This window comes from Chanodichthys erythropterus, chromosome 17 (assembly GCF_024489055.1).
Source record: "Chanodichthys erythropterus isolate Z2021 chromosome 17, ASM2448905v1, whole genome shotgun sequence".
In the NCBI taxonomy this organism is placed as follows: Eukaryota; Metazoa; Chordata; class Actinopteri; order Cypriniformes; family Xenocyprididae; genus Chanodichthys; species Chanodichthys erythropterus.
In genome coordinates this window covers 25,408,802-25,434,082 of record NC_090237.1, presented here as the reverse complement: position 1 = coordinate 25,434,082, position 25,281 = coordinate 25,408,802, and the positions used below count along the sequence as shown (strand labels likewise).

Genomic DNA, 25,281 nt, shown 5'->3' with positions numbered 1-25,281 from the left:
TCAGAGTTTTCAGACCACGGCTAACATATTTCCCTCTCTGAATGACATGTAAGGCCTATGTATGAACTAAAAATAATAGGAAGATTTTTAATCATTGGTTATTTGTAGTTTTTATTTGTCATTGTTAAAAATGCGTTGTTGGCAAGTCTGATTCCAGCACACAATAGATGTCAAACTTACAGATTGTTCTGTAAGGGAAGGGTTTATATTATTGTAACTCTATCTGTCTGAAATCGGTGGTTCATTCATGGTAAATCAAGGCATGAAGTTACATTACATGGTGTTTGTTTCAGAGGCCCATTAAAGTGGAACCAGACGGATCTGCTGGTCTGAGACATGAGAGGAAGTGAGCAGGAAATTTAATGACATCAACAGATGTGCAGAATCCTTTCTTCAGAAGAAAATGTAAACACAGCACATTGTGAACACAAAAGCATAAGGGTGCTTAAAATATATTTTTCAGCTCATGACAACACGCCGCCCCAAATATTAGTGGTCAGCATATATTACTTCTTCTATTTATCACCCCCACATTTAAGTGGTTACAAAACTAAAAGCTATTTTATCATTACTAACCTTAAACCATTATTTCGCCTCCAAAACATCTGACGGTGTTTTACCTCACTCGCGTCTAGGTACCGTATCTTGTATGCGCCATCTTGTGGAATATTGTGACGGTCACACACCACTTTTCTCTCCAAAAAACCTAATTACTAATGGGTTTTAAATAAGACCCCAAAAAAGATAAACAATAATGTGTTATTTCAGGCTAACCCACAAAGTAAATTTATATTAAATAGACATTGCTAATTTGTGTCAGTCCTTCCTACATTAATTTACCATAACATAAACACTAGAACAATTAGTATTATAGTGTATTTGGCTATAACATTTACTTGGGAGAGTGCTGAAATGCCCACAAAATAAGTCAAGAAAAAAATACATGGACACAATTTTCATCAAAGAAATTCTATTTACTGATAAATCCTTCCAACACTGAAATTAAATACCATTCAAATAAGTTTATGTAAAAGTGTCATTCCACCAAAACAAACTAAGAAAAAAGGTTTAAGTGAACGAGAAACATCCAAGTTAACAATGATCTACATCAACACCAAGAAGAAAAAAAAAATGGCCGAATTTAGTGATCGAAATATGACAACAGAAATGTACTATCAATTAACAGAAGTCAATTTCTTACCAAATTAACTTCCTTCATTTTTTTCTGTTCCCTTTTTTCTTAACTAATACACTCCATAGCTTCCTGCTGAGGTAAATTTATATTATATTTCATTATGACACCTGATTCGTGTTGTGCTTGCCTCAAAATGGCCCACTTCATTTTATCTTTTTTTTTTTTTAATTTTCATAATTTCAAAAGTAGTTTAGACCATCCTTCTAAACATTCCCTTTGAACATAAATTGTGAAATTAAAATAAAACATTTAAACCAAACAAAAAATCTTTGCAGTAAGAAGATGAAAATCCACAATATGGAGTTATCTAAAATTTTCATAAATTCAAGTTGGAGTGTGGTTTCAGGCAAGTAACATCCCAGTAAAAATGAAAGCATCTGTTAACGGATTTGTTGATATATGTTAATAACATACTCAAAAAACATCTACAGAGTACCTGCTCAACAAACAGCTAAGTAACAGAATGATATGAGCATGACAATGTTTGAAATTACAAAATAAACACACCAAAAGAATAACGGAGTAAAGTCAATGTGGTTTAAGTGTTGCAGCTCTATGTAGAATATTCTGCTGCTGTCATTCCTTTTCCCAAAATATACTAAAGTGCTTCTGTCTATCCAAGCAAAACCTCCAGTGCTAAAGAATCAGTAATGATGTGCTAAGAAAGGCATCAGCTCTCCGACTGAAACTCGCTGATCAATCCTGATGTTGCCACCCTACAGTACAGACTTCAGGACAAGTAGATTTTTTTTACCACCACATTAGAACATTAGGGATTGTGGGTCATATGGAGGGGCGTCACTGTATCACACTCATGGGTCCACGTGAAGTAGTGGTGTTTGAGCCGCAGTCCACGTACAGGTACTTTTCCTGAGACACCTGCTCAGCATGGCCAAAGTACACTGCGGTTACAGTCATTCTGGAGAGACATATTTTCTTTGTTAGATGAAATGCTCTTGCTGCATATAATGCGTGTAAACCAAACCGCAAATGTTTTTTAACATTTTATGGTTAAAGGTGCAGTAAGCAATTTCTGAGAAATGCTGATATTTGAAATCAACCCAAACATACAAACCCGATTCCAAAAAAGTAAACAGAATGCAATGATGTGGAAGTTTCAAATTTCACTATTTTATTCAGAATACAACATAGATGACATATCAAATGTTTAAACTGAGAAAATGTATAATTTTAAGGGTAAAATAAGTTGATTTTAAATTTCATGGCATCAACACATCTCAAAAAAGTTGGGACAAGGCCATGTTTACCACTGTGTGGCATCCTCTCTTCTTTTTATAACAGTCTGCAAACGTCTGGGGACTGAGGAGACAAGTTGCTCAAGTTTAGGAATAGGAATGTTGTCCCGTTCTTGTCTAATACAGTCTTCTAGTTGCTCAACTGTCTTAGGTCTTCTTTGTCACATCTTCCTCTTTATGATGAAATGTTTTCTATGGGCGAAAGATCTGGACTGCAGGCTGGCCATTTCAGTACCCGGATCCTTCTTCTACGCAGCCATGATGTTGTAATTGATGCAGTATGTGGTCTGGCATTGTCATGTTGGAAAATACAAGGTCTTCCCTGAAAGAGACGACGTCTGGATGGGAGCATATGTTGTTCTAGAACTTGGATATACCTTTCAGCATTGATGGTGCCTTTCCAGATGTGTAAGCTGCCCATGCCACATGCACTCATGCAACCCCATACCATCAGAGATGCAGGCTTCTGAACTGAGCGCTGATAACAACTTGGGTTGTCCTTGTCCTCTTTAGTCCGGATGACATGGCGTCCCAGTTTTCAAAAAAAAACTTCAAAATTTTGATTCGTCTGACCACAGAACAGTTTTCCACTTTGCCACAGTCCATTTTAAATGAGCCTTTGCCCAGAGAAAATGCCTGCACTTCTGGGTCATGTTTAGATATGGCTTCTTTTTTGACCTATAGATTTTTAGCCGGCAACGGCGAATGGCACGGTGGATTGTGTTCACGGACAATGTTTTCTGGAAGTATTCCTGAGCCCATGTTGTGATTTCCATTACAGTAGCATTCCTGTATGTGATGCAGTGCCGTCTAAGCGCCCGAAGATCACGGGCATCCAGTATGGTTTTCCGGCTTTGACCCTTATGCACAGAGATTGTTCCAGATTCTCTGAATCTTTGGATGATATTATGCACTGTAGATGAAGATGACTTCAAACTCTTTACAATTTTTCTCTGAGAAACTCCTTTCTGATATTGCTCCACTATTTTTCGCCGCAGCATTGGGGGAATTGGTGATCCTGTGCCCATCTTGACTTCTGAGAGACACTGCCACTCTGAGAGGCTCTTTTTATACCCAATCATGTTGCCAATTGACCTAATAAGTTGCAAATTGGTCCTCCAGCTGTTCCTTATATGTACATTTAACTTTTCCGGCCTCTTATTGCTCCCTGTCCCAACTTTTTTGGAATGTGTAGCTCTCATGAAATCCAAAATGAGCCAATATTTGGCATGACATTTCAAAATGTCTTACTTTCAACATTTGATATGTTATCTATATTCTATTGTGAATAAAATATAAGTTTATGAGATTTGTAAATTCTTGCATTCCTTTTTTATTCACAATTTGTACAGTGTCCCAACTTTTTTGGAATCGGGTTTGTACACATGCCTCCCTTCATTGCTCCACCCCCAAAATGAACAAAACGCTATGCAAGAGTGGATGTCTCTTTATCATAGCTGAAGTAAAGCAAAATAATACTTCATGTAATATAAAGCGAAGATGATGAACGAACAACAAGGAACAAAACAAAGAGGAACGAAAGTATATAGAAACAAGAGTTGGTTGTTAGTTGCCAGCAGCTCCAGACACACAATGACACTCAAAACTGTCCTGTTACTATAGCTAACATTACATCAACAGCATATCTTGGTTTGGTTCTGTGAAACATGGCAATGTTGCTCAGGTATGGAGCAGAAACCACGCAACCTCTGCGTCCATTTTCAAGCATTCTCGCTTAAGTCTCTCCAGCGCTGGAAAGTTTTTCTAATATAAACGTGGGTCCTAAAGCTCTTGCCTGTGATATTCCTCAGACCTTTTTTTTGTAATGTCTCTCAGGCATCTCTCTTTCTACAGTCTTTCTTCAAGGCTGCGTTCCACTCCACTTTTAGACATGCACTTGCGAACTTCCCTAAGCACTTCCCCTTGGAGGAATCCCTGCCACCATTCTGAAGTGCATTCCACTTTGTGAAGTGGACGAGGGAAGTTTATATGGACAGATCCTCGCTCCCTTGATTTTGCAGAGGGAGTAAGTCTACTTCATATGTACACTTCAGGCAGCTCCATATACCACAATGCAACACAATTGTGATGTCACCGCATATCGTGTTTAATTTACCCCACCACAAACATTTTTGAATATTTAAAATAACCCAAACACACCTATATACATATAGAATGCTGCATTAAACAATTTCGTAAGGGAAAAAAATAAATAATAAATCAACTCCATAGGGAATTCCAAGTGATCAAGGGCTTAGGACATTCAAATTCAGCCCACTGCAAAGGTTCCGCCAGTAGTGGGCACTCGTGCAATGTAAGCAATGACATACATCTGAGTCAACGAGACTGAGGGAAGTTAGCAAGGGAAGGGCAAAAAAAAAAAAAAAAAAAAAAACTAACTGGAACGCAGCCCAAATCTCCCTCTAGCTCACGCTCTTTCCTCCCCCATCACGAGTGGACACGCCCCCCTACTGCTGATTGGCTACAAGTGCGTTGTGCTGCTCGGGCCAATCCACTTTTGACAACACTTCTCAGATATTGCTTACTGCACCTTTAATGATTTTATTATCTTTATATTATCATTCTTTGATAAACTTGAACATTAAAACAAACACAAAAATACTAAATACAAGTATAAAAAAACTGAATGCAGTACAATTTTACTAAACATATATCTATTGAAATACTTTTTTTAATTTGTTCATTTACATAAATTGTTTAAGCACACAGATTCACTAAAAAAAAATCAGATTGTCCATTACAGAATACTTACTGCATCATGACAACAATGTTATGCACTTTAATTGACGGCATGGTGCAGTAGTCACTGTAAAAACAGATATGCAACAATACGCATTTTAGAACACTGTAAGATAAATTGTCTTTATGAAAGTTTTATTGTTGTAAGGCCAGACTGGCAAATACTCACAATATGTAGCTCATCTCATTGGCTATGATAGTGGGAACAGTGTAATCAATCTAAAAATAAGACAATGACATTGATAACAGTTGCTATCTATGTAATTACACATGGAGAGAAACTCTGATTGCAAATTCATATGACTAAATGAATCAGCTTTATTGGACACAGGTCATTTTCTTTCTGTTATCTTAGTGTGTGTCTGAAAACTCCCATGTGATTTTTCCTCACTATGAATACATATTTAGGCTTGAATCAGTCAGACATTTGCATTGCATTTTACTGTACACTTTTATTATATTTTATGTTTTTAAAGCAGCATACCCCAGCAAACATTACTTAACTAATATTTTTCTGTTAACAATTATTTAATTGTTTTTTTTTCACACACACACACACACACACACCTACACACACACTTATTAATATAAAATTATTAGTCAAGTAATGTTTGCTGAAGTATAACAATTTTATATTAATAATTAAATAATATTTTTTTCATATATTAACAGACACACGCAATATAACAAAGTCACTGACACACTGTAGTGAACCTAAAAATACTTTTTTATACCACTGATCTAAATAAATTTCCACACACCTGTCGCATATCCAGGGGGATGATGGTGGTGACATTACTGGCGACAGACTTTCCAATGACAGTCTTGTAGAACTGCACCTGGGCTGAGATGTTGGCCACGTGTATTGGGTAGTAATTATTGTTGGTGATGTTAAGGGTATTCTGAGAAAAAAAAAAATACTGTTATTTAAAATTAAACAAACACATGACAACAAAAATGAGAAAATACAAAAATCTGATCTGATCTCGCTATCAAGTTCAATCCCACCATAACAGAAAGAATAGAATCACAAATTAAACAGGTAATATTTGGTAAACAATCATGGAATACTAATTAAAAGGGTGTGCTATAGATATTACCGTGATATTTAGGTATATTATCCGCCGGTCTCTGTCATAAGTGACATAGGCTGACTTCACTCCAACATAAGAGACGTCAATAGTCCGAGGGAACAGGAAGAACACAGCCAGACCAGAAAGCAGCAGACACAGAAAGACTGATACAAACACGTACAATGTCCTGGGACAGTGAAAATATACAGTGAGTCATAAAATATATTGTACATATAATAATCTCCAATTTTGATGTGAAATAGATATTCATACAAACTTACGTTCGTCTTGGCTTTAGTCTCTGGTCGCTGTATGGTATCAAAGCAACTAGCTGGTTTTCTTGGTCTGTGAGAATATCCGAGATAGGAAGTACACATTATTACAACAATGATTTATACAATTATTGATGCACCTTCATTAGAGAACAGTTTATTAATGTTAAAAATAAATTTGCATGTTACATTTTGTTGTACAAAGTAATGTGTAGATGGATGGATGGATGGAAGACAGATCTGTTCTTACCTCTTGGTATTCGCCCTGTCCCTTGACAGGTAGGACAGGTGATACTGTCTCTGCCTGTGAATTCAACATATGGAAACTGTGAGACATCCTCTTTATCATCCTCGGTTTGGGACTTTGAGTCTTCAGTCAGTTTCTCCTGGTCCTCTTTTTGCTTTGGCAAGGAAAACAGAGACTTCCCCATGGTTGGCCCTGCCTTAAAAAAAAAAAGAAGAAAAAAAAAGAAATCATCTGTGAAATTTAGTGGATTACAAGTCATGAAAGATCATCAAAGTCTAGATCTTTATGTTGTGGTAAACTTAAGCACATTTCTTCCACGTGACAAAGTATGCAGCTGCAGGTTGTTTTATAAAGTAAAATATACATTATGTTAATGACTCATTATGCAATCAAAATATTCTGGCTTTCCTCAACAAAACAATATATTTTCAGTGCCTGATAAAACCTGATAAACATGCTTAATGTGTGATCACAAATAGACATGCGTGTAAATGATAACATGAGAACACAATGTACTGTACGGTCGACGTTCACGATACTGAATAACAATAACATGTTGATACTGAAAAACAGTAACATGTTGATACTGAATAACAGTAGGCTAACATACATTAACTGCATTAACAAAAGAACGCAAATATTGCGATGCATTTAAAGAGCATTACTATTAACACGCAGTCACGCACGCGACGAACATAGCTTAGATTGTGATACAAGAGCAACTGGGCCTAAAAACTGATCAAGCGCCATACGAAATTACTCGAAGTACGATATGAAAATACAGCGGGTAGGATTTAAGTTCTGTTTACCTTTTTTGAAGGGTCCTGTCTTCTGTTTGTATAAAATTACAGTCGCTACAATGTCATTACTCTGTCGCAACCGCGTTGTTACCCCCAACCAGAACCTGTTTTCCAACAAGCCCCGCCTCTTGCTTTAAGCAATGGCATGACGCTACATTGTAAGCGTCGCGTGATTGGAGGATAGTTACGTATGCCACCGTTACAAGCCAATCATATTGTATAAGGCGGGATTTGTCGGACTCACGCTCTCTAAGCCACGCCTCTCTGTTGATAGTTGCAGTGAAAGTCTCAAGGCCGTTTGTTTGTACTGTGTACATGTGCAATGGGTTCATTTCCTTTATTTAGTCTAAAACTACTGTTGAAGTCAGATGTGCTTGTGACACTTACTGTTGTAGCTAGCCTACATATTGCACAATATAGAAATAAAAAATAAAACATTGCATCTTAAAAGTAAAACAAACAAAATCAACAACTACTAATGATATCACTTACCCATTGTATGAATGTAGGTGTGCGTGTAAAGAGAGACAGAGATATGGAATATGTATCTGTTTACTTCATTTTCTCTTACGTATAATGATTGACAGATGATGGGGCAGGACAGGAAATGAAGAATGGTTGGGCAAGTAGAAAGGAGCAATGCATACATCCTTTTTTTTTAATGCAATTAGTAAATGATAAAAACATAAAAATTACTTACTGGTGAGTTGTTTGTGCTTTCAGAATCAGAAAAAAAGTGTCCAACCACCAAGTAGGCATGTGGTTAACACTTCTCAAAATGATTTCCGATGTTTAGAGCACTGCAAAGATATCATCAGACAACCTAACAAAAAAGTGACATTACTGACACAAATAATAAAGTCGAAATTTTGGCCTACATATAATATTTATTATATTATATTTACAATTTATACATTTACAAACATATAATTTACATTTACATTTATTCATTTGGCAGAGGCTTTTATCCAAAGCGACTTACAAGTGAGGAATACAACAAGTGTGTCGTCATGACGAAGCAAATAGACAAGAAGTGCTCATAATACAAGCAGTGCTCAGAGTATCATAAGCTACAATAGAGAGGGATTAGAGGAAGTGAAAGGATGGGTATAAGAAGTTTTTTTTTTTTAAGATGAGGTTAAATGCATATTATATATTATATAATAATCTATAATGTGTAAACCAACGCTGAGAAATAATCGCTTTAGTAAATAAGTGCAGCGGTGTCCTATTAAAGGGTTAGTACACCTAAAAAGGAAATTTCTGTCATTACTCACCCTCATGTTGTTCCACACCTGTAAGATCTTTGTTCATCTTCAGAACACAAATTAAGATATTTTTGGTAAAATCCGATGGCTCAGTGAGGCCTGCATTGCCAGCAAGATAATTAAGACTTTCAGATGCCCAGAAAGCTACTAAAAACATATTTAAAACAGTTCATGTGACTGTAATGAAGCGACGAGAATACTTTTTGTGCTCCAAAAATAACAAAATAGCGACTTTATTCCACAATATCTAGTGATGGGCGATTTCAAAACACCGCTTCATGAAGCTTTGGATCTTTATGAATCATTTGTTTCGAATCAGTGGTTCAGAGCGCCAAAATCACATGATTTCAGTAAATGAGGCTTTGTTACATCATAAGCGTTCTGAAACTTCAATAGTTCACTGACTTTGGCAGCTTGATACACGCTCTGAACCACTGATTCAAAGCTTCATTTTTTTAGGAGCACAAAAAGTATTCTCGTCGCTTCATTACAGTCACATGAACTGTTTTAAATATGTTTTTAGTAGCTTTTTGGGCATCTGAAAGTGTTGATTATCTTGCTGTCAATGGAGGCCTCGCTGAGCCATCGGATATTATCAAAAATATCTTAATTAGTGTTCTGAAGATAAATGAAGGTCTTACAGGTGTGGAACGACATGAGGGTGAGTAATGACAGAAATTTAATTTTTGGGTGAACTAACCCTTTAATAGGACACTGGTGCACTTATTTACTAAAGCGATTATTTCTCAGCGTTGGTTTACATATTATACAGTGTCCTCCACAAATATTGGCACCCCTAGTGAAGGTGGCTGTGAAAATAAATCTGCATTGTTTATCTTTTTGATCTTTCATTCAAAAAATTCACAAAATTCTAACCTTTCATTGAAGTAAAACAATTGAAAATGGGTAGAAAAGCTCATTATGAAATAAATGTTTTTCTCTAATTCATGCTGGCCACAATTATTGGCACCCAATTATTGCAATGTCCCTTTCCCAAGATAACAGCTCTGAGTCTTCATCTATAATGCCTGATGAGTTTGGATAACACCTGACAAGAAATCAGAGGCCATTCCTTCATACAGAATCTCTCCAGATCCTTCAGATTCCCAGCTCCATGTTAGTGCTTCTTCTCAGGTCAGGTTTCAGGTCAGAGGACTGGGATGGCCATGGCAGAAGCTTCATTTTGTGCTCAGTGACCCATTTTTGTGTTGGATTTGATGTTTGTTTTGGATCATTGTTCTGATGGAAGATCCAACCACGGCCCATTATAAGATTTCTAGCAGAAGTGGTCAGGTTTTGATTTTTTATCTGTTAGTATTTGATAGAATCCATGATACGATATATCTGAACAAGATGTCCAGGACCTCCAGCACAAAAATAGGCCCACAACATTAAAGATCCAGCAGTATATTTAACCGTGGGCATGGGGTACTTTTTATCCATGTGTGCACCAAACCCATCTGGTGGGTTTGCTGCCAAAAAGCTCTTTTTTTAGTTTCATCTGACCACAGAAGCTGGTCCCATTTGAAGTTCCAGTCTTGACTGACAACTGAATATGCTGGAGATTGTTTCTGGATGAGAGCAGAGGATTTTTCTTGAAACCCTCCCGAACAACTTGTGGGGATGTAGGTGCTCTTTGATCATTTTTTTTTTTTTTTTTGGCTTTCCAGCTGTGATGAAGAGTCTTTGGCCACTCAAACTTTCCTCCTCACTGCACATTAGGAGGATTTAGACACACGTCCTCTTCCAGGCAGATTTCTAACATCTTCAGTTAATTGAAACTTTTTATTTACTTAAATTATTTCCCTGATGGTGGCAATGGGGATTTTCAATGCTTTAGCTTTTTTCTTATACCCATTTTCTATTTTGTGAAGCTCAACGATCTTTTGCTGCACATCAGAACTATATTATTTGTTTTTTTCTCATTGTGATGAATGATTAAGGGTATTTGTCCTTTGTGTTTACACATATTTGTACTCCTGTGGAACAGGAAGTCATGGCTGCACAATTTCATGCTCCTATAGTCACTCTGGTGTGCTAAACAAGTGTAAATGGTAATGGGAATATACTTCAGAGATATTTTACTCAGAAGAATTTCTAGGGATGCCAATAATTGTGGCCAACATGTATTGGAGAAAAACATTTATTTCATAATGAGCTTTTCCCCCCATTTTCAATTCTTTTCCTTCAACGAAAGGTTAGATTTTTTTGAATGAAAGATCAAAAAGATAAACAATGCAGATTTATTTTCACAGCCGCCTTTGCTCATATTTACTAAGGGTGCCAATATTTGTGGAGGGCACTGTATATTATTATATGTTTGTAAATGATATAATATAATAAATATTATATGTAGGCCAAAATTTCGACTTTATTATTTGTGTCAGTAATGTCACTTTTTTATTAGGTTGTCTGATGATATTTTTGCAGTGCTCATTTTGAGAAGTGTTAACCACGTCTACTTGGTGGATGGACACTTTTTTTTCTGATTCTGAATGCACAAACAACTCACCAATAAGTAATTGTTATGTCTTTATTATTGATTTCATCAAAAATATCTTAATTTGTGTTCTGAAGATGAACAAAGTTCTTATGGGTGTAGAACGACATGAGGGTGAGTAGCCTAATTAATGACATTATTTTCATTTTTGGGTGAAGTAACCCTTTTAAGGGTTTTATTAACAAAATAAAGTTAGTAGTTGTTTGAAAGTGTTTAATTAGACTTAAGAATCTAACTAGGTTACTTGGAAAAGATATGCAAAGTATCAAAGCAGTTCTACTTCAAAACCAAAGCCTCTACCCTCAGCGATCATTAACTCGGCCTTCATAGATACAGTCAGTGGACTAAACCATTTCTCTCATCAAAGGTGGATTACAGGGCGTTGTACTATTAAACGTTTTGGGTTAATCTCATCAAACCGAATCTGCAGTCACGAAATACGGTTCTTCAATACAGTGTGGGATTGCTCAAGAAGCAGAAGAAATGTATAAGAGTCCATATTTTTAAACACGCAAACTATTGTTCTCTTTTGCACCCCTATGATATTACGCGTATTGTGTTTGCTGCGGCCCGTCGATCTCACCTGAGTTTCGGGTTACACTTCCATACCTCTCTGCGCGAGGAAATGGAGGACGCACCTGCCTGAGAAAAACACGGCTGCATTATCGACACCTACTCGGACTTTCTTTACCTACTTTTGGGGAATTTAATGCTGGGTGTTTTTAAAACTCCTATGTTTTAAAAGATCTTGAGAAAATATGTGGCAGGGTGTCGTCTTTACCCTCTTCTTGTTCACAGGTAAGTTCATTATTTCTTCTTTACCAAAGTTCAGGTGTGACAGTTTGTGCTTTCTGTTTTCACTTGGTCGTCGATTATTGTATTTGTATGGGAAAATATCAATAGATTATCAGATTTTAGTTTATAACAGCACTTGCTCTCATGTAGGCCTTGTGGACCTTTCCATAAGTTACATGATTTGTCTTATAATTCATTAATATAATTGACCAAATAATATAGTAATCATTGCATATGCATTATTAAGTCGTTCCCAACTTTTAATCACATTATTACTAATGTTAAATCGATTTAAATACCAGATATGAGTACAAATGCACATCAATTTTGAAAAAGACCTCAGGTATTTACACATTGAGCAATGGTTTCACTTTATCTTATTTGGATTTTCTTAAGTGTTTGTTGTCCAGGGAATGAGTAATGTGGATTATGCCGTGTGGGAGGTGGTCATGTCCCCTTTACACTGAAATAGTTTCGGTCTGACACATGAGTCACATCCTATAAACCTACAGCCTGATGTCATAATGTGATGTCACCTATGTGAAAAGTTAGTATACCCCTTTTTAGTAATCCCAAACATTGTTTAAAATGGCCTTTTGGAGTATTTTTTGAAGTGAATGGCTTGTAGAGGCCACCATCTGTCACTTTATCCGTTTCCAATGTATCATTAAACTGTTGTGCATGAAAAGACCGTTTAATTATAGGTTTTGTGAAAGGCTATTGTTCTTTGAGCTGTATGTTAGGGGCTTTCTCTATTTTATCAGAGGAGGTCTAACATCATGAATATGCATGATAATGAGGCATGAAATGTCATTTGTTTGTTTACATATACATTACATGTAAGAAGCAGTGCTATAATAACCTTAACCCTCAGAGAGTCAAGTATGATAAGAGATTTCCTTCCTCAAGTGTTTTAGGAAGCCACCAATTATAATATTACAGTTTAACTAAATATATAAATAGGTTCCTGATTTCCTGTCAAAATGATAATTTTCAGAGTTTCAGCAGATGTTGTTTGTAGTTTTAACCCATATACAGTTTTAAGAAATACTACTTTTAACTATTGCTTTGAGCATTTGTTGCAAGTTCAGGGCTAATAAATGTTACAACGCAGCCCATCTCCTGAATTTGACTAGAATAATGCTCTGATTTAAAGGGTTAGTTCACCCCAAAAGTAAAAAAAATGTAAATAATTACTCACCTTCATGTCGTTCCACACCTGTAAGACCTTCGTTAATCTTTGGAACTCAAATTAAGATATTGTTGATGAAATCCGATGGCTCAGTGAGGCCTCCATTGAGGGCAAAGCCATTGAAACTCTTAAGATCCATTAAGCTACTAAAAACATATTTAAATCGGTTCATGTGAGTTCAGTGGTTCAACCTTAATATTATAAAGTGACCAGAATACTTGGGAAAAAACCAAAATAACGACGTATCTATATGTGCCACTTTCAAAACACTGCTTCTTGAAGCTTCTGCCCTTTATGAATGTTTTGTTTCGAATTAGTGATTCAGATATCCTATGAAAAGACTAAACTGCTGAAATCACGTGACTTTGGTGCTCCAATTGACTGATTTGATTCATAAAGCTCTGAAACAGTGTTTTGAAATTGGCCAATATAAATATTGTTGAAAAGTCGTTATTTTGTTCTTTTGGCACACAAAAAGTATTCTAGTCGCTTTATAATATTAAGATTGAAACATTGTACTCACATGAACTGTTTCAAATATGTTTTTAGTACATTTATGGACATAAAGGTACTAAAAACTCAATGGAGGCCTCACTGAGCCGTCGGATTTCATCAACAATATCTTAATTTGTGTTCTGAAGATGAGCGAAGGTCTTACGGGTGTAGAACGGCATGAGGGTGAGTAATAAATGACAGAATTTTCATTTTTGGGTGAACTAACCCTTTAAACACTTCTAATATCATGGTAAGAAAAATTGTGATGTAAGTTATTGAAAGATCAATTACAAGAGGATCACTTGCCTCCTGTGCATTCAAAACATTTTCAATAGATCTAAGCCTAAGAGAAGTCACTTTATTATTTAAACAGATTAAAGATGAGGTTTGCATCTTCATTGATACAATCATAGTCTTTTTCATGTGGTTTTCATGGCTTGTTCCCTTGTGTTTTTGCAGAAAGTCTCTGTGACGTCTTAAGACTTTTCATATGAGAGGCCCTTTTAATGTATTGTGCTGCCTTGACATAGCTTGAGTCTTTGTTATTGTCTGAAAGGACTTTCAATCCTTTCTTTTTTTTTTTCTTTCAATTTGGATGATATTTGATCTGTTTTATTTTTAATTCCTGTCCAAGTTAATGGGAATGCCTTAAATCTCCCTGTTTCATTTATTTGTGGATTCTATTCAAATGTGTCTCCTCTCCCACAGGCTTCACCACAGCCGTCAATGTGATCTGCAGTAAGTCACGCTACGTGGTCATATTATTCCAGCCCGTCGCACTCCACTGTGATTACACTACTAGCGATACATCCGCTCCACTGATCACCTGGAGGTACAAGTCCTACTGCAGAGACCCGATCCAAGCTGCTCTAAACCCCAGCAGTGCTGACAATGCCATCGCCAATGCCAACCCAAACTACAACCCCAACATAGAGTGTGCAGACAGTGCCAGGACCGTCCGCACAGTGGCTTCGAAACAAACAGCGGTCACGCTTGCGAAAGAGTACCAGGGCCGTCAGGTCAGCATCACCAATAGTAAGTAATCTTAGTTGACTTTACATTGTGGAAGAATTTTTTGTGTTTTTTTTTTTATTATTATTATTAATTAATTAATTTAATATGTGTTTATATATTACTGCATTTTCATTAACATCAATATGCCAAGTTTAGCCTGAATTTAAAATATGTACATTTATGATATGATTTAAGCACATCTGAATCCTCACCTATTATTACTTTCTTTGTTTTCTTTTCCTTTTTTCTTCTTGTTTATAAATATATAGAAGCAGATCTTAACTTTGCTCAGACTGCTTGGGGAGACAGCGGTGTGTATGTCTGTTCAGTCTCCTCAGCCGTAGACCTTTCAGGGAATGGCGAGTGTTTTACAGAGCTCATTGTACTTGGTAAGTGTTTACCTTCTGAAAGACAACCTCATACTGATAGACACCCAAACATTTAATCATGTGTGATTTCAATTGCATGCATTTTTCATTCGTTAAAATTTGCCGCGTTTGATGGATCTTTGTGCACATGAGGATTTAGGGCCGTGTTAGATATCTTGGAAGTTGTTTTTTTCCCTCTTCATTTAAAAAATAAATAAATAAAAATATTTTACTGTTTTTTTTTTTGTTTGTTTTTTTTTCATGATTTTTTATTTTTAAATATGATTATTTTCATTAATTTCCACCTGGAAGGTCACTGTTTGCTTGTGAAGGATTCAAGAGCATTTCTTTAATGTTATAGAAAACAAGAATATATTAATAAATACTAATATTAATAATTAGAGTAGTAACAGTAGTAGTAATTCTATTAACTTAAACTCCATTTTTTTTCTTCTCCTTGGGCCAATGCCGAAAGGCTTTTTTCAGTAATTATGGCTTTGTCTTTCTTTCACAGAGAGAAAGTCAAATACTACAGACCTGCTGCCTGGCATTGATTTACTGATCATGGAAGGTAGAATAAGTGCTTCTCTCTAGAGGTCTGGTTAAATTTGGAGCTGTACTTGAATCCTTCACCAGCCACAGTCAGGTCTTATTCACTGCAGCCTTAGGCTAGAAAAATTATAGAACTATAGAGTAGAAATCATATTTAATTTGATGCAAAAAACAAGGTTTTGAGGGACAGAAGAACTGTGTGTTCAATGTGTGTCACGGTTTCCTTGAAGGTTAGAGCATCCAGTCACTAAAACATTGAAAATTTGATTTTTACGATAGTACAACATATGAAATGTACACGGCCTTGTTTTTATTTGTGTCAAATTAAAGGCACACTGTAACTGTTGGCCCTCTAGCAGTTAAAAAAAAAAAAAAAAAAACTACATGCATTTTGTGGAAGAATGTTGTTTTGGTTGTGCTTTGGCTCTGTGTGACTGCGGATGAGCTCAGTCTGTAACTTTGACTCTGTAGCTTTACCCATTGATAGAAATGTTACATCGTTGAAACTAAATTCCAGCACAGTGCTACAACCATAATGAAATGACCCTTCACAATAGATAATGCTTTACAGTGAGCTCTGTTAGAGAGCTACATATGGCAGTGTATCTGTTTAATAAATACCGTACTTGCCTGTTGAGCAATAAAAATGGCATCTCGCGTCTCTTTTACAACATTTCAAATTCCTCAGTTCTCGCCATCACCAAAAATAAGTGGTTGAAAATGAGCTTTTAGCTAAATCCGGTACAATGCATGGAATGGAAACATTTATGTTAAAAATTGTACATGGTCCCTTTATAAATAAATAAAGTAAAGTTAAGTAAAAATCCAAGCAAATGTTGATTCTTGTTTTATTATGAGCACCTTTCTTACTCATTGCGACAACTTATGTATTTGTTAGTTTTGAGAGGGAAAAAAAAAGTTACCTTTGAGTTAAAAAAAGTGTACCTTTTAAGTATGTTGTCTACTGACTGAGTTCAGTTACTAACTATTATATGTCTTTTATTTGAATACTTGATTCTGATTGGCAGCATTCTGTAGTTAAATATTTTTTCATGTTGTTCCAGCCTTCCAGGCAACAGTTTCATATCTTGTTTCATATCTGTCTTATCACAAAAACAACCTCTTTCTTCTCATGTAATAAACCAGTTTCAGCTCAAAACAATATTAAAGATCCATTAATTTATTTATTTGGCATTGGTAAGAAGCTATGAAATAAGTGGGGTAATTTTCAGTTAGCTCACTGACTGTACATTATTGCCGCTTTTGATTTGCATAATCCTCTGTAATTTGGTTGAGATGATATGGATATTCTGACTGAACAAATAATGATCTTGTATTTGATTTTGAGGGTTTGCTTTCTTGGTCAGATTGTGGAATAGTTTCTAAGATGTGTGTCTGCACATGAGTCATGTTGTGTCTGTGCATGTAGGATGTTGTTATGGTGCATGCTGGAATCAAGCCCTGGCAGAGTATTGTGAGGCAAAACCTGTCCGGCTGGTTTTTCTTTATGTGCGTCAAATACTTTTTTTTTTTTTTTTTTTTTGCTTGCCAGCAGCAAGAACTGACAGATATGTGCACACATGAAGATAAAATCACCCATCTCATGACATACCAAAATAAGTGTATGATATATATATATATATATATATATATATATATATATATATATATATATATATATATATATATATATATATATATATATGTGTGTGTGTGTGTATATATATGTGTATATATAATATATGTATGTGTATGAAATTGGTAATAATACAATTATATCCCAGTTTTATGAATTCTGAGCAGTCTTATCATGAAACAGTGAAACCAGTATTGCATTTACACAAGTTTCTCTTTTCAGTCTTTTCTGTTTAATTCCTTGATTCCTCTGTTTAGTATCTGAAGCAAGCGATTTGTCTCTTTTGTTCTTCTCCAGACTGGTTGTTAGTGGTGTTGGTGGTCCTGGGCTTCTTGTTGCTGTTGCTCCTGATTGGTATCTGCTGGTGTCAGTGTTGCCCTCACACCTGCTGCTGTTACGTCAGGTGCCCCTGCTGCCCGGAGCGCTGCTGCTGTCCCCGAGCCTGTGAGTCCACTTCCCCTTTTAACCAGAAATGGCCTGTTCCTCATTTAGGAAGGTGAAAGTAAATAAAACTGAACGACAAGGCAGTCTAAATGATGAAGTGGTCAGTGTTATTTTTGTATTATTTATATACTATATATATTTTTATATTATCGTTTTTATCAATAGTTTGATTTAGCTTTTAGATTTTTATTTTCATTTTAGTTTAATTTTGAGTAATTCCTTTATTTATATATATTTTTTTGATATTACTATTTAAGTATTTTTAATTTAATTTTTAGTTTCTTTTTATTTCCAGTTAGTAATTTTAGTGCTTTAACTCAAGCTTATCTCAGATAGTTGCAAAGACAACAATTAGCTTTAAGTTTTTCATCTTTTATTTAAGCTTTGTTAACAAATATGTTTTTAGTAGTTTTACTTTTAGTTAACGATAATAAACCCTTGGAGTGGAAAAAGTGATTAAGGAAAGTGTTCATAATTTCCCTTTGAGTTTTTTTATTTTTATTTGTGCTGTCAGTTTTCAGTTGAAAATAAATAATCTAATTAATTACATTATATGTTGATGAATTATCGGATCAATTGTAAAAATTTAACAGAGAAAATCCTCTAAATGTTAACAAGAATTTAATTGCATTATTGTTTTAAATCATGCATTCAACTTGCACTCATTTTTTTTGCAGTATATGAGGCCGGAAAAATGGCAAAGTCTGGTGTCCCCAGTCAGTATGCACCCACCCTCTATGCCCCAAGTATGTATGGACAGCCAGCTTATGGAGCAGCACCAGGCATGCCTATGCTCCCTATGCCAATGGGCGTCGCTGGTCCTCCCTCCAATGGCTATGGCAGAGACTACGACGGGGCCAGCTCAGGTAGACTCGTCCTCTCATTGCCTTAAAATGACAGTATAACAATCTAGTTTTACTTCAATAAATGTAATTAGTTGATCATTTGTTCTTCCCACTATAGTTGGCCAAGGATCTCAAGTGCCGTTGTTGCAAGACCACGATGGTGGAGGAAGTAAGCGAGAGATCTTTACTACTTTCTTTACATAAATCAGGGGTGCTCAATTTTGTTCCTAGAGCTCTATCTACCTAAAGAATTCAGATCAACCCTGTTCCAACACAACTTTCTGTAATTATCAAGTGTTCTGAAGTACTTAATTAGCCAGTTCAGTTGTTTGATCAAGGTTGGAGCTGAACTTTGCCAGATGGTAGATCTCCAGGGACAGGACTGGGCATCCCTGATCTGTATTTTTAAGTGATTTTTAAACCTTCCAAATGTTCGTTTCACATCTAATGTTGGTGTTGTTTTTCAGCCCGTAGTGGATATCGTGTTCAGGCCGACCACGATGGAAACCCAACACGGGTGCTTTACTACATGGAGCGAGAACTGGCCAACCTCGACCCCAGTCGCCCAGGGAACACTCCAGGCAAATACAGTCGTCGTGAGTTCTGGAGATGGGCTCTATCTTTCACTCTGAGGGTTGAGTTATAACAAAGTGGTGCTTAAAGGGGCTATATGTAGAATTCAGAAACCCTTGTTATCAGCGACACTGGTGGCCTTTAAGTGAACTGCGGCCTGCAAATTATTGCCCGTGTTGGCGCAAGAGAATGAAAGTGATCTCAAATTTCTTTTTCATTTTTTACTTCGAAGTAATAAGAAGTTTTAGGAAATGCCTTTGCAGTGATGCAAAGGAACATCCATTTTAGCAGCCATACACACTGCTAAATACAGCATTTAGATATGTAAGTATGTTCTGCATGCTTTCCGCTGAATAACTAAATAAACATACTACAAAAATGACAGCGGTGAGAAAACAGCAGTTAAGAAAGCATCTGATCATAGCGATATAAATATGTTTGCACAAACTTCATGGCATCATGTCTTGTAAACATCACATCCTTTTGATTATCCAGACAAAAACATCCCATCCTGAGTCCTTAAGATCTGTCTGCAGGGTTTCAGACACAATTTAGAAAGTCAGGAAAGGTCTTGTTTTTTTTAAGTTTCGTTACAAGCTGTTCACACATGGCAATGAAAAAAGGATTAATACATGAAAATTCTTACATGTAGCCCCTTTAATATGACTTAAGTAGGACATGTTTCTGGATCAAGATCCTCTGCTGGTCCATGAACAACATTCAAATCAACCATTTTTTGACAGATTTAGGAATTCACAAACATGTCCTACTTGTGTGTGAAATCTAAAGGAAACAAATTCTGTTTCAACTTGGTTTCCTATAAATTCTCTTTCTCGTTTTCCAAGGTTAGGGGATGATTTGGTTGTAATTGCTTTGTTTATTAAAACATTTCTGCTGCTTTGGTCTTATTCTGTCCTCTAGTGGATGGTATGAGCGAGGTGAGCTCACTTCACGACGGTCCAGACTCTCGAAATCGCGGTCGGGCCAGACCACCTCAGCTTACCACGGTGTACGATGATGTGGACGAGAATATGAGCACCATCAGCAGCGTCTCTCAGCACGTCCGACGGGACGAGCACAGGCGTGGAGCTGACAATCGAGGACGCGCACGCTCCATGGAACACTTAGACGATGTTGGCCGCAATTACAGAGACCGTGATGACTATCCTCCCACTCGCCGAGACGGTGGGGCGAGGGGCGGCAGAAGAGGGTAAGTGAATTAATCGTAGCAATGATGAATAATTAATCATGCTAAGTCCTTCTTAAAACATGGCTTTACTCTGTCTAGTTCGGATGACGAGTGGAGCAGCAGCGGACGAGGAAACGACCGTGCCTTTGATGACCGTCGACCCCGTAATTACTCTCCTGATGGTCGTCCTCGTCGTGGAGACTCCTTCCGTGGGCCTGGCTTTCAGGGCCGCCGCGCCCTTAGTCGTGATGACCTGATGGATCTGGAGCGTGATCGTGGCCGCGGAGGCCGGGACGCATACGATGACAGCTTCCTGAGGGAGGCCATGGAAAAGAAGAAGTTAGGCGAACAGCAGAGAGGCCGCAGCCGCGAGAGGCTCGACAGCGAGAGCGACCGTTCTGACCGCAACAGGGGGCCGCGTGGGGGACCGCCACCCCTGCCGCACGCCCCACCCTCTGGAAACCCTGATCGCCGTGGCAACCATAGCAACTTCCCACCTCTGCCCCCTCCCTACACTGAGGACAGCGACAGTTTAGCATCATCCAAAAAGAGCAACTTAAAAAAGGTAAGAGCGAGATTCAAAATTGCTTATTAAAATGTATAAATTATGTATTGTTTCTTTATTATATTTTATTTTTTTAGGTTATTGTTGGTTGTTTTATTGACAGTGATATTCCAAACTAAAAGCTTTTTGAACATCCAGCTAAAATCAGTTGTAGCTTTACAATAAGCTGGTCAACAACAGCTGAAATATCAGTTTCTTGCAATGTTACTGTTAACTAAAACTTAACCTTTTTATTAAAATTTGTTTTGAAGTAAAAGAAAATATAAATATTGGATGAAAAACTTCAACTTTACACAAATTAGACTAGCTGAAGTACTAAAATTACTAAAACTAAAGTAAAAATGAATTAAAGCTAAATAGAAATCTAAAAATGAGAAAAGCATATAACAAAAATACTAAAACTTAAACCAAAATGAAAATAAAAGCTAATTAAAAATATTAATTAATAATATATAAATAATACTAAAATAATGCTGGTTTGTTGGTACCTGGCTGAGTTTAAATGAAATTGAAATTATTCAATTAATTCATATTATGGTCAGCGTTGCCAAGTCCACACTTTTTCAAAGGAATCGTGCTACTTTAACACTGTTTCCGCAGGTTGTTTTTTATGTCCGCAAATAACATGATATTTAGCCCCTGAAATGCAAATTTTACCAGGAGAACCCCACCAAAAACTTTTTACCCCCTGGAATGTGATTTTTAGCATATACTTTGTTGCAGATAAGACACACTGGCTTTGCATTCACAAAACTAGGTAGGATGAATGCATAGATGTCTTTCCATTCTTCTTTGTATGCCCTATTTTCGATGTCAACTTTCCTCTTTAGACTCTTTGACAGTGCCTTTTTCTCTAACCAGAGCTTAAATGTTAACATCACTCTGCACACGACGTAATAGCGTACCTCCAGCACGCAAAAATGCAGTTTAATACTTGAGGATGCCGAGGAATAATTCTGAGTGTAAAAGTAGTTTATGTAATAATTATTACAATAAGTTAGGCGCCATTGTGTAACCAAGCAAATTAAAATTATACACATTTATTATTCACAATATGGAAAGAGGAAATAAAACATAGTTCGTTAAAGGGATAGTTCACCCAAAAATTAAAATGTTTTTCTGCTTACCCCCAGGCCATCTAAGATGTAGGTGACTTTGTTTCTTCAGTAGAACACAATTGATGATTTTTAACTCCAACCGTTGCCGTCTGTCAGTCAAATAATGCGAGTCAATGGTAACACAATTTATAAGAGTCAATAAATGTGCATAGACAAATCCAAATTAAACCCTGCGGCTCGTGACGACACATTGATGTCTTATGACACGAAACGATCAGTTTGTGCGAGAAACCGAACAGTATTTATTTCATTTTTTACCTCTAATACACCACTATGTCCAACTGCATTCAGCATTCGCTTAGTTAGGTCCGATTGCGCTCTGACAACGGAAGTAATAGTGCACAAGTACGCGAATTGGGACACACCTTCGCTCTCATTGAAGTATAAGCGCGAGACATCACTGCCATTGTCAGAGCGCGATCAGACCTCACTAAGCGAGTGCTGAATGCAGTTGGACATAGTGGTGTATTACAGGTAAAAAATGATATAAATACTGTTCGGTTTCTCGCACAAACTGATCGTTTCGTGTCATAAGACATCAATGTGCCGTCACGAGCCGCAGGGTTTCATTTGGATTTGTCTAAGCAAGTTTTATTTACTCTTATAGTAGAAGTTCCCATTCACTCCCATTATATGACTGACAGACGGCAGCGGTTGCAGTTAAAAATCATCATTTGTGTTCTACTGAAGAAAAAAAGTCACCTACATCTTGGATGCCCTGGGGGCAAGCAGATAAACATCAAATTTTCATTTTTGGGTGAACTATCCCTTTAAGAGCATGACTCAAACATGCCATTAATGGGCTTATTCAAGTCCGCTTTTATTTTTTTGAATTATTTCTTATCCAGTCTGCATGTCCTCTGTTGCAAGTTGGTGAATGAAGATAATTGCCAGGTTACGTGCTAGTACTCTGCTTTATTAATTTATCCAGTGTAAAACCCAGGCATTGCCACACAAATGTGGCTTTTTGTTAATGACTGTCCTACTACAGGATTTAACACAGAGTAACAGCTGACTACCAGTTACAAAAGACACTGTAACAGTCTGTCACAGGCAATTCTAGTTGCATTTTTCGTCAATTAATTTCTTAAATTATCCTTTGACTATGTTCTGGCCCGCCATCTAGTGGCAACATTTTTTTTGGCCCGATGCCAAACTTACTTGTGGATCCCTACTGTACAGTGCAAACATTGTTGATCATTATGGGTATCATTCGTGGTACATAATATCATTCAGCCAATATCATTCGTGGTACATAATGTTTCAGAATAGTACAAAATGTGTAGTAATTTATATGTAAGGATTATACATATCAAAGTACAAGTAAATAATATGTAATTGTGAATTTAGCAATAAATATGAGTACAATTGTTGCATGACTGCTGGGAGAAAATTGGGTCATGCTTGCTTTAGGTGGTCCAGCTGGAAACTAGCTATGATCTGATCAAAACATAGCTTCCACCTTTAGCTGAAACATTTTTTCTTTTTTTTTTTTCTGGACATTTTCCATTTCAACTTGTGGCTTTTCTTTGTCAAGGTTAAGTGACGGTCAGAAGAATAGGACACCATACTTTAATATTCAGGCATGTTTTAATACTAACACAAAGTTGTGCTGTTTTTTTTTTCTTTGGCCAGAATGGAGCTGTGAGCAGAGAGAGTCTGGTGGTGTGACACAGCAGTGTGTATGTCTCTGAAGCAGCTGTGTGTGTTTCCTCTGCTTTTTCACAACACTTGTGTGTGTGTGTGTTTTTGAGTTTTATGTTGATTGCTAAGAAGAATTTTTGTTGATATTCAAACGTCTTGTATTTTTATGGGATATTTTTAATGATAATAACTGTATAGCCATATAGTTTCCATTATTTCACTGTTATGTAGGCTTGTTTATGAACATGAAATAGCAGATTATAAGCATTTTTTATGATTTGTTTCCTGCCATGAACATTTTTTTTTACAGCAAACGCTCAAAAACTGGCACCAGCAGTTATTTTTAATGTGCATATGTCTATTTCTGTATATTAATGCTTTTTTAATAGATGTTCATTTGTGACATGGAAAAAAAGATGAACATTAGAGGCTTTTAGGTTTTCAGGTAGGGACTTTGTCATTGTAATGTAACAAAGAAATGATCTTTGTATGGACTGAAATTCTGTTATTGTGTTTGAGGCATCATGCAGTTTCTGCAAGTAGGTGATTATATAATGCATTTTTTAAAACAAAAACAAAAAACATTATGCACATTTACAAATGCAAGAACTATGAAATACCCCTGAATGTGCTTTTTTTTTTTTTTTTTTTAATGTTGTGTTTTTATGTTATGCATATGTTTAATACTTACTCTAATCTGAGGTTTGGTCATACAGTCGTTTGTTATTTTGCTATTTTTGTACAGTCCTGGAATGTCAATTTTCAATAAAGATTTTCTATTGTATTTAGGTTTGTTTGTCTTGTTAGGGATTAGTGTGACTTTTTTTTTTGTATTATTTGGTGTTTCTGAATTGTGCCCACTAGATGGCAGTTTACTATCCATGTACAATAATGGCAGGGTATGACATACAGAATTCATATGCATATGACAATAACATTGATTATCATTGAGCCGAGGTGTTTAATTTGTATGACTGCTATTTAAATATGCATTTAATGTTAGAAATGCTTCTGTGAAGCTAAAGTTCTTGTTTTTGGCAGCTTGTTCTGGTGTCTTTGGTCCTGTACAATGCTGTCTTTACAGACTAGAAGTCTTAGTGTATATATGAAAGATGCTTGCTTTTAGGTACATCTAGGCTGTTATTGTGTGCTGCCTGGTGGGTTTAGCAGAAAAAAAGCATCTTTTCTAACCCAGATGGAGAAGAAGGACCAACAACTGCCTCTGTGAAACGTAGTTTCTGAAATCCACTGTTGGTGGCCTGCCAAGATCACAGCGGAGAGGTAGCCATCGACGCTTTCATCCATCTGGTGTCTTAAAGCAGCAATTCCTTCAGATAGAAGGAAGGTAGGTGAGAACTGCCTAAGAAACAGAATCAGCAAAAGGCCAGGTGACCCCCACAGTTCAGGCAGCTGTCGAAGAGTAATAAATGGTTATGCTGTCTGTAACGATTACATTGCAGAGTTGAGTGTAACACTACAT

The 25,281-nt window shown here is 36.6% G+C and overlaps 2 protein-coding genes across 5 annotated transcripts; one reads left to right on the top strand and one right to left on the bottom strand.

The window, feature by feature from the left end:
• Positions 1 to 953: 953 nt before the first annotated feature.
• Positions 954 to 7,760, bottom strand: tmem106ba (transmembrane protein 106Ba). The gene is made up of 8 exons (XM_067365750.1): positions 7,613 to 7,760; positions 6,807 to 6,999; positions 6,566 to 6,629; positions 6,312 to 6,471; positions 5,973 to 6,113; positions 5,381 to 5,430; positions 5,225 to 5,278; positions 954 to 2,114 (listed from the first exon to the last, which is right to left on the bottom strand). Exons 2-8 carry the CDS (start codon positions 6,985 to 6,987, stop codon positions 1,994 to 1,996), a joined length of 771 nt encoding a protein of 256 aa, XP_067221851.1. The 5' UTR covers positions 6,988 to 6,999; positions 7,613 to 7,760; the 3' UTR covers positions 954 to 1,993.
• Positions 7,761 to 11,971: 4,211 nt separating this feature from the next.
• On the top strand, positions 11,972 to 24,487 carry lsr (lipolysis stimulated lipoprotein receptor). 4 transcript variants are annotated; one of them, XM_067365095.1, is made up of 11 exons: positions 11,972 to 12,169; positions 14,562 to 14,888; positions 15,137 to 15,256; positions 15,750 to 15,806; positions 17,721 to 17,867; positions 18,545 to 18,733; positions 18,831 to 18,881; positions 19,180 to 19,293; positions 20,207 to 20,495; positions 20,574 to 21,039; positions 23,793 to 24,487. In XM_067365095.1, exons 1-11 carry the CDS (start codon positions 12,130 to 12,132, stop codon positions 23,826 to 23,828), a joined length of 1,836 nt encoding a protein of 611 aa, XP_067221196.1. In that variant the 5' UTR covers positions 11,972 to 12,129; the 3' UTR covers positions 23,829 to 24,487. The 4 variants fall into 4 exon arrangements, with proteins under 4 accessions (XP_067221196.1, XP_067221195.1, XP_067221198.1 ...); XM_067365094.1 differs by having other exon boundaries at positions 11,973 to 12,169; positions 19,180 to 19,308; XM_067365097.1 differs by lacking the exon at positions 15,750 to 15,806 and having other exon boundaries at positions 11,973 to 12,169.
• Positions 24,488 to 25,281: the final 794 nt, after the last annotated feature.

Excerpts from the sequence above, each read along its gene's own strand:
- tmem106ba (XM_067365750.1), bottom strand. The coding sequence starts at position 6,987 with ATGGGGAAGTCTCTGTTTTCCTTGCCAAAGCAAAAAGAGGACCAGGAG. Across the intron at positions 5,431-5,972 it reads TCCCCCTGGATATGCGACAG|ATTGATTACACTGTTCCCAC; the intron begins GTGTGTGGAAAT and ends TCTTATTTTTAG. Across the intron at positions 2,115-5,224 it reads AACATTGTTGTCATGATGCA|AATGACTGTAACCGCAGTGT; the intron begins GTAAGTATTCTG and ends ATGTCTCTCCAG.
- lsr (XM_067365094.1), top strand. The coding sequence starts at position 12,130 with ATGTGGCAGGGTGTCGTCTTTACCCTCTTCTTGTTCACAG. Across the intron at positions 17,868-18,544 it reads CTGCTGCTGTCCCCGAGCCT|TATATGAGGCCGGAAAAATG; the intron begins GTGAGTCCACTT and ends TTTTTTTTGCAG. Across the intron at positions 18,734-18,830 it reads CTACGACGGGGCCAGCTCAG|TTGGCCAAGGATCTCAAGTG; the intron begins GTAGACTCGTCC and ends TTCCCACTATAG.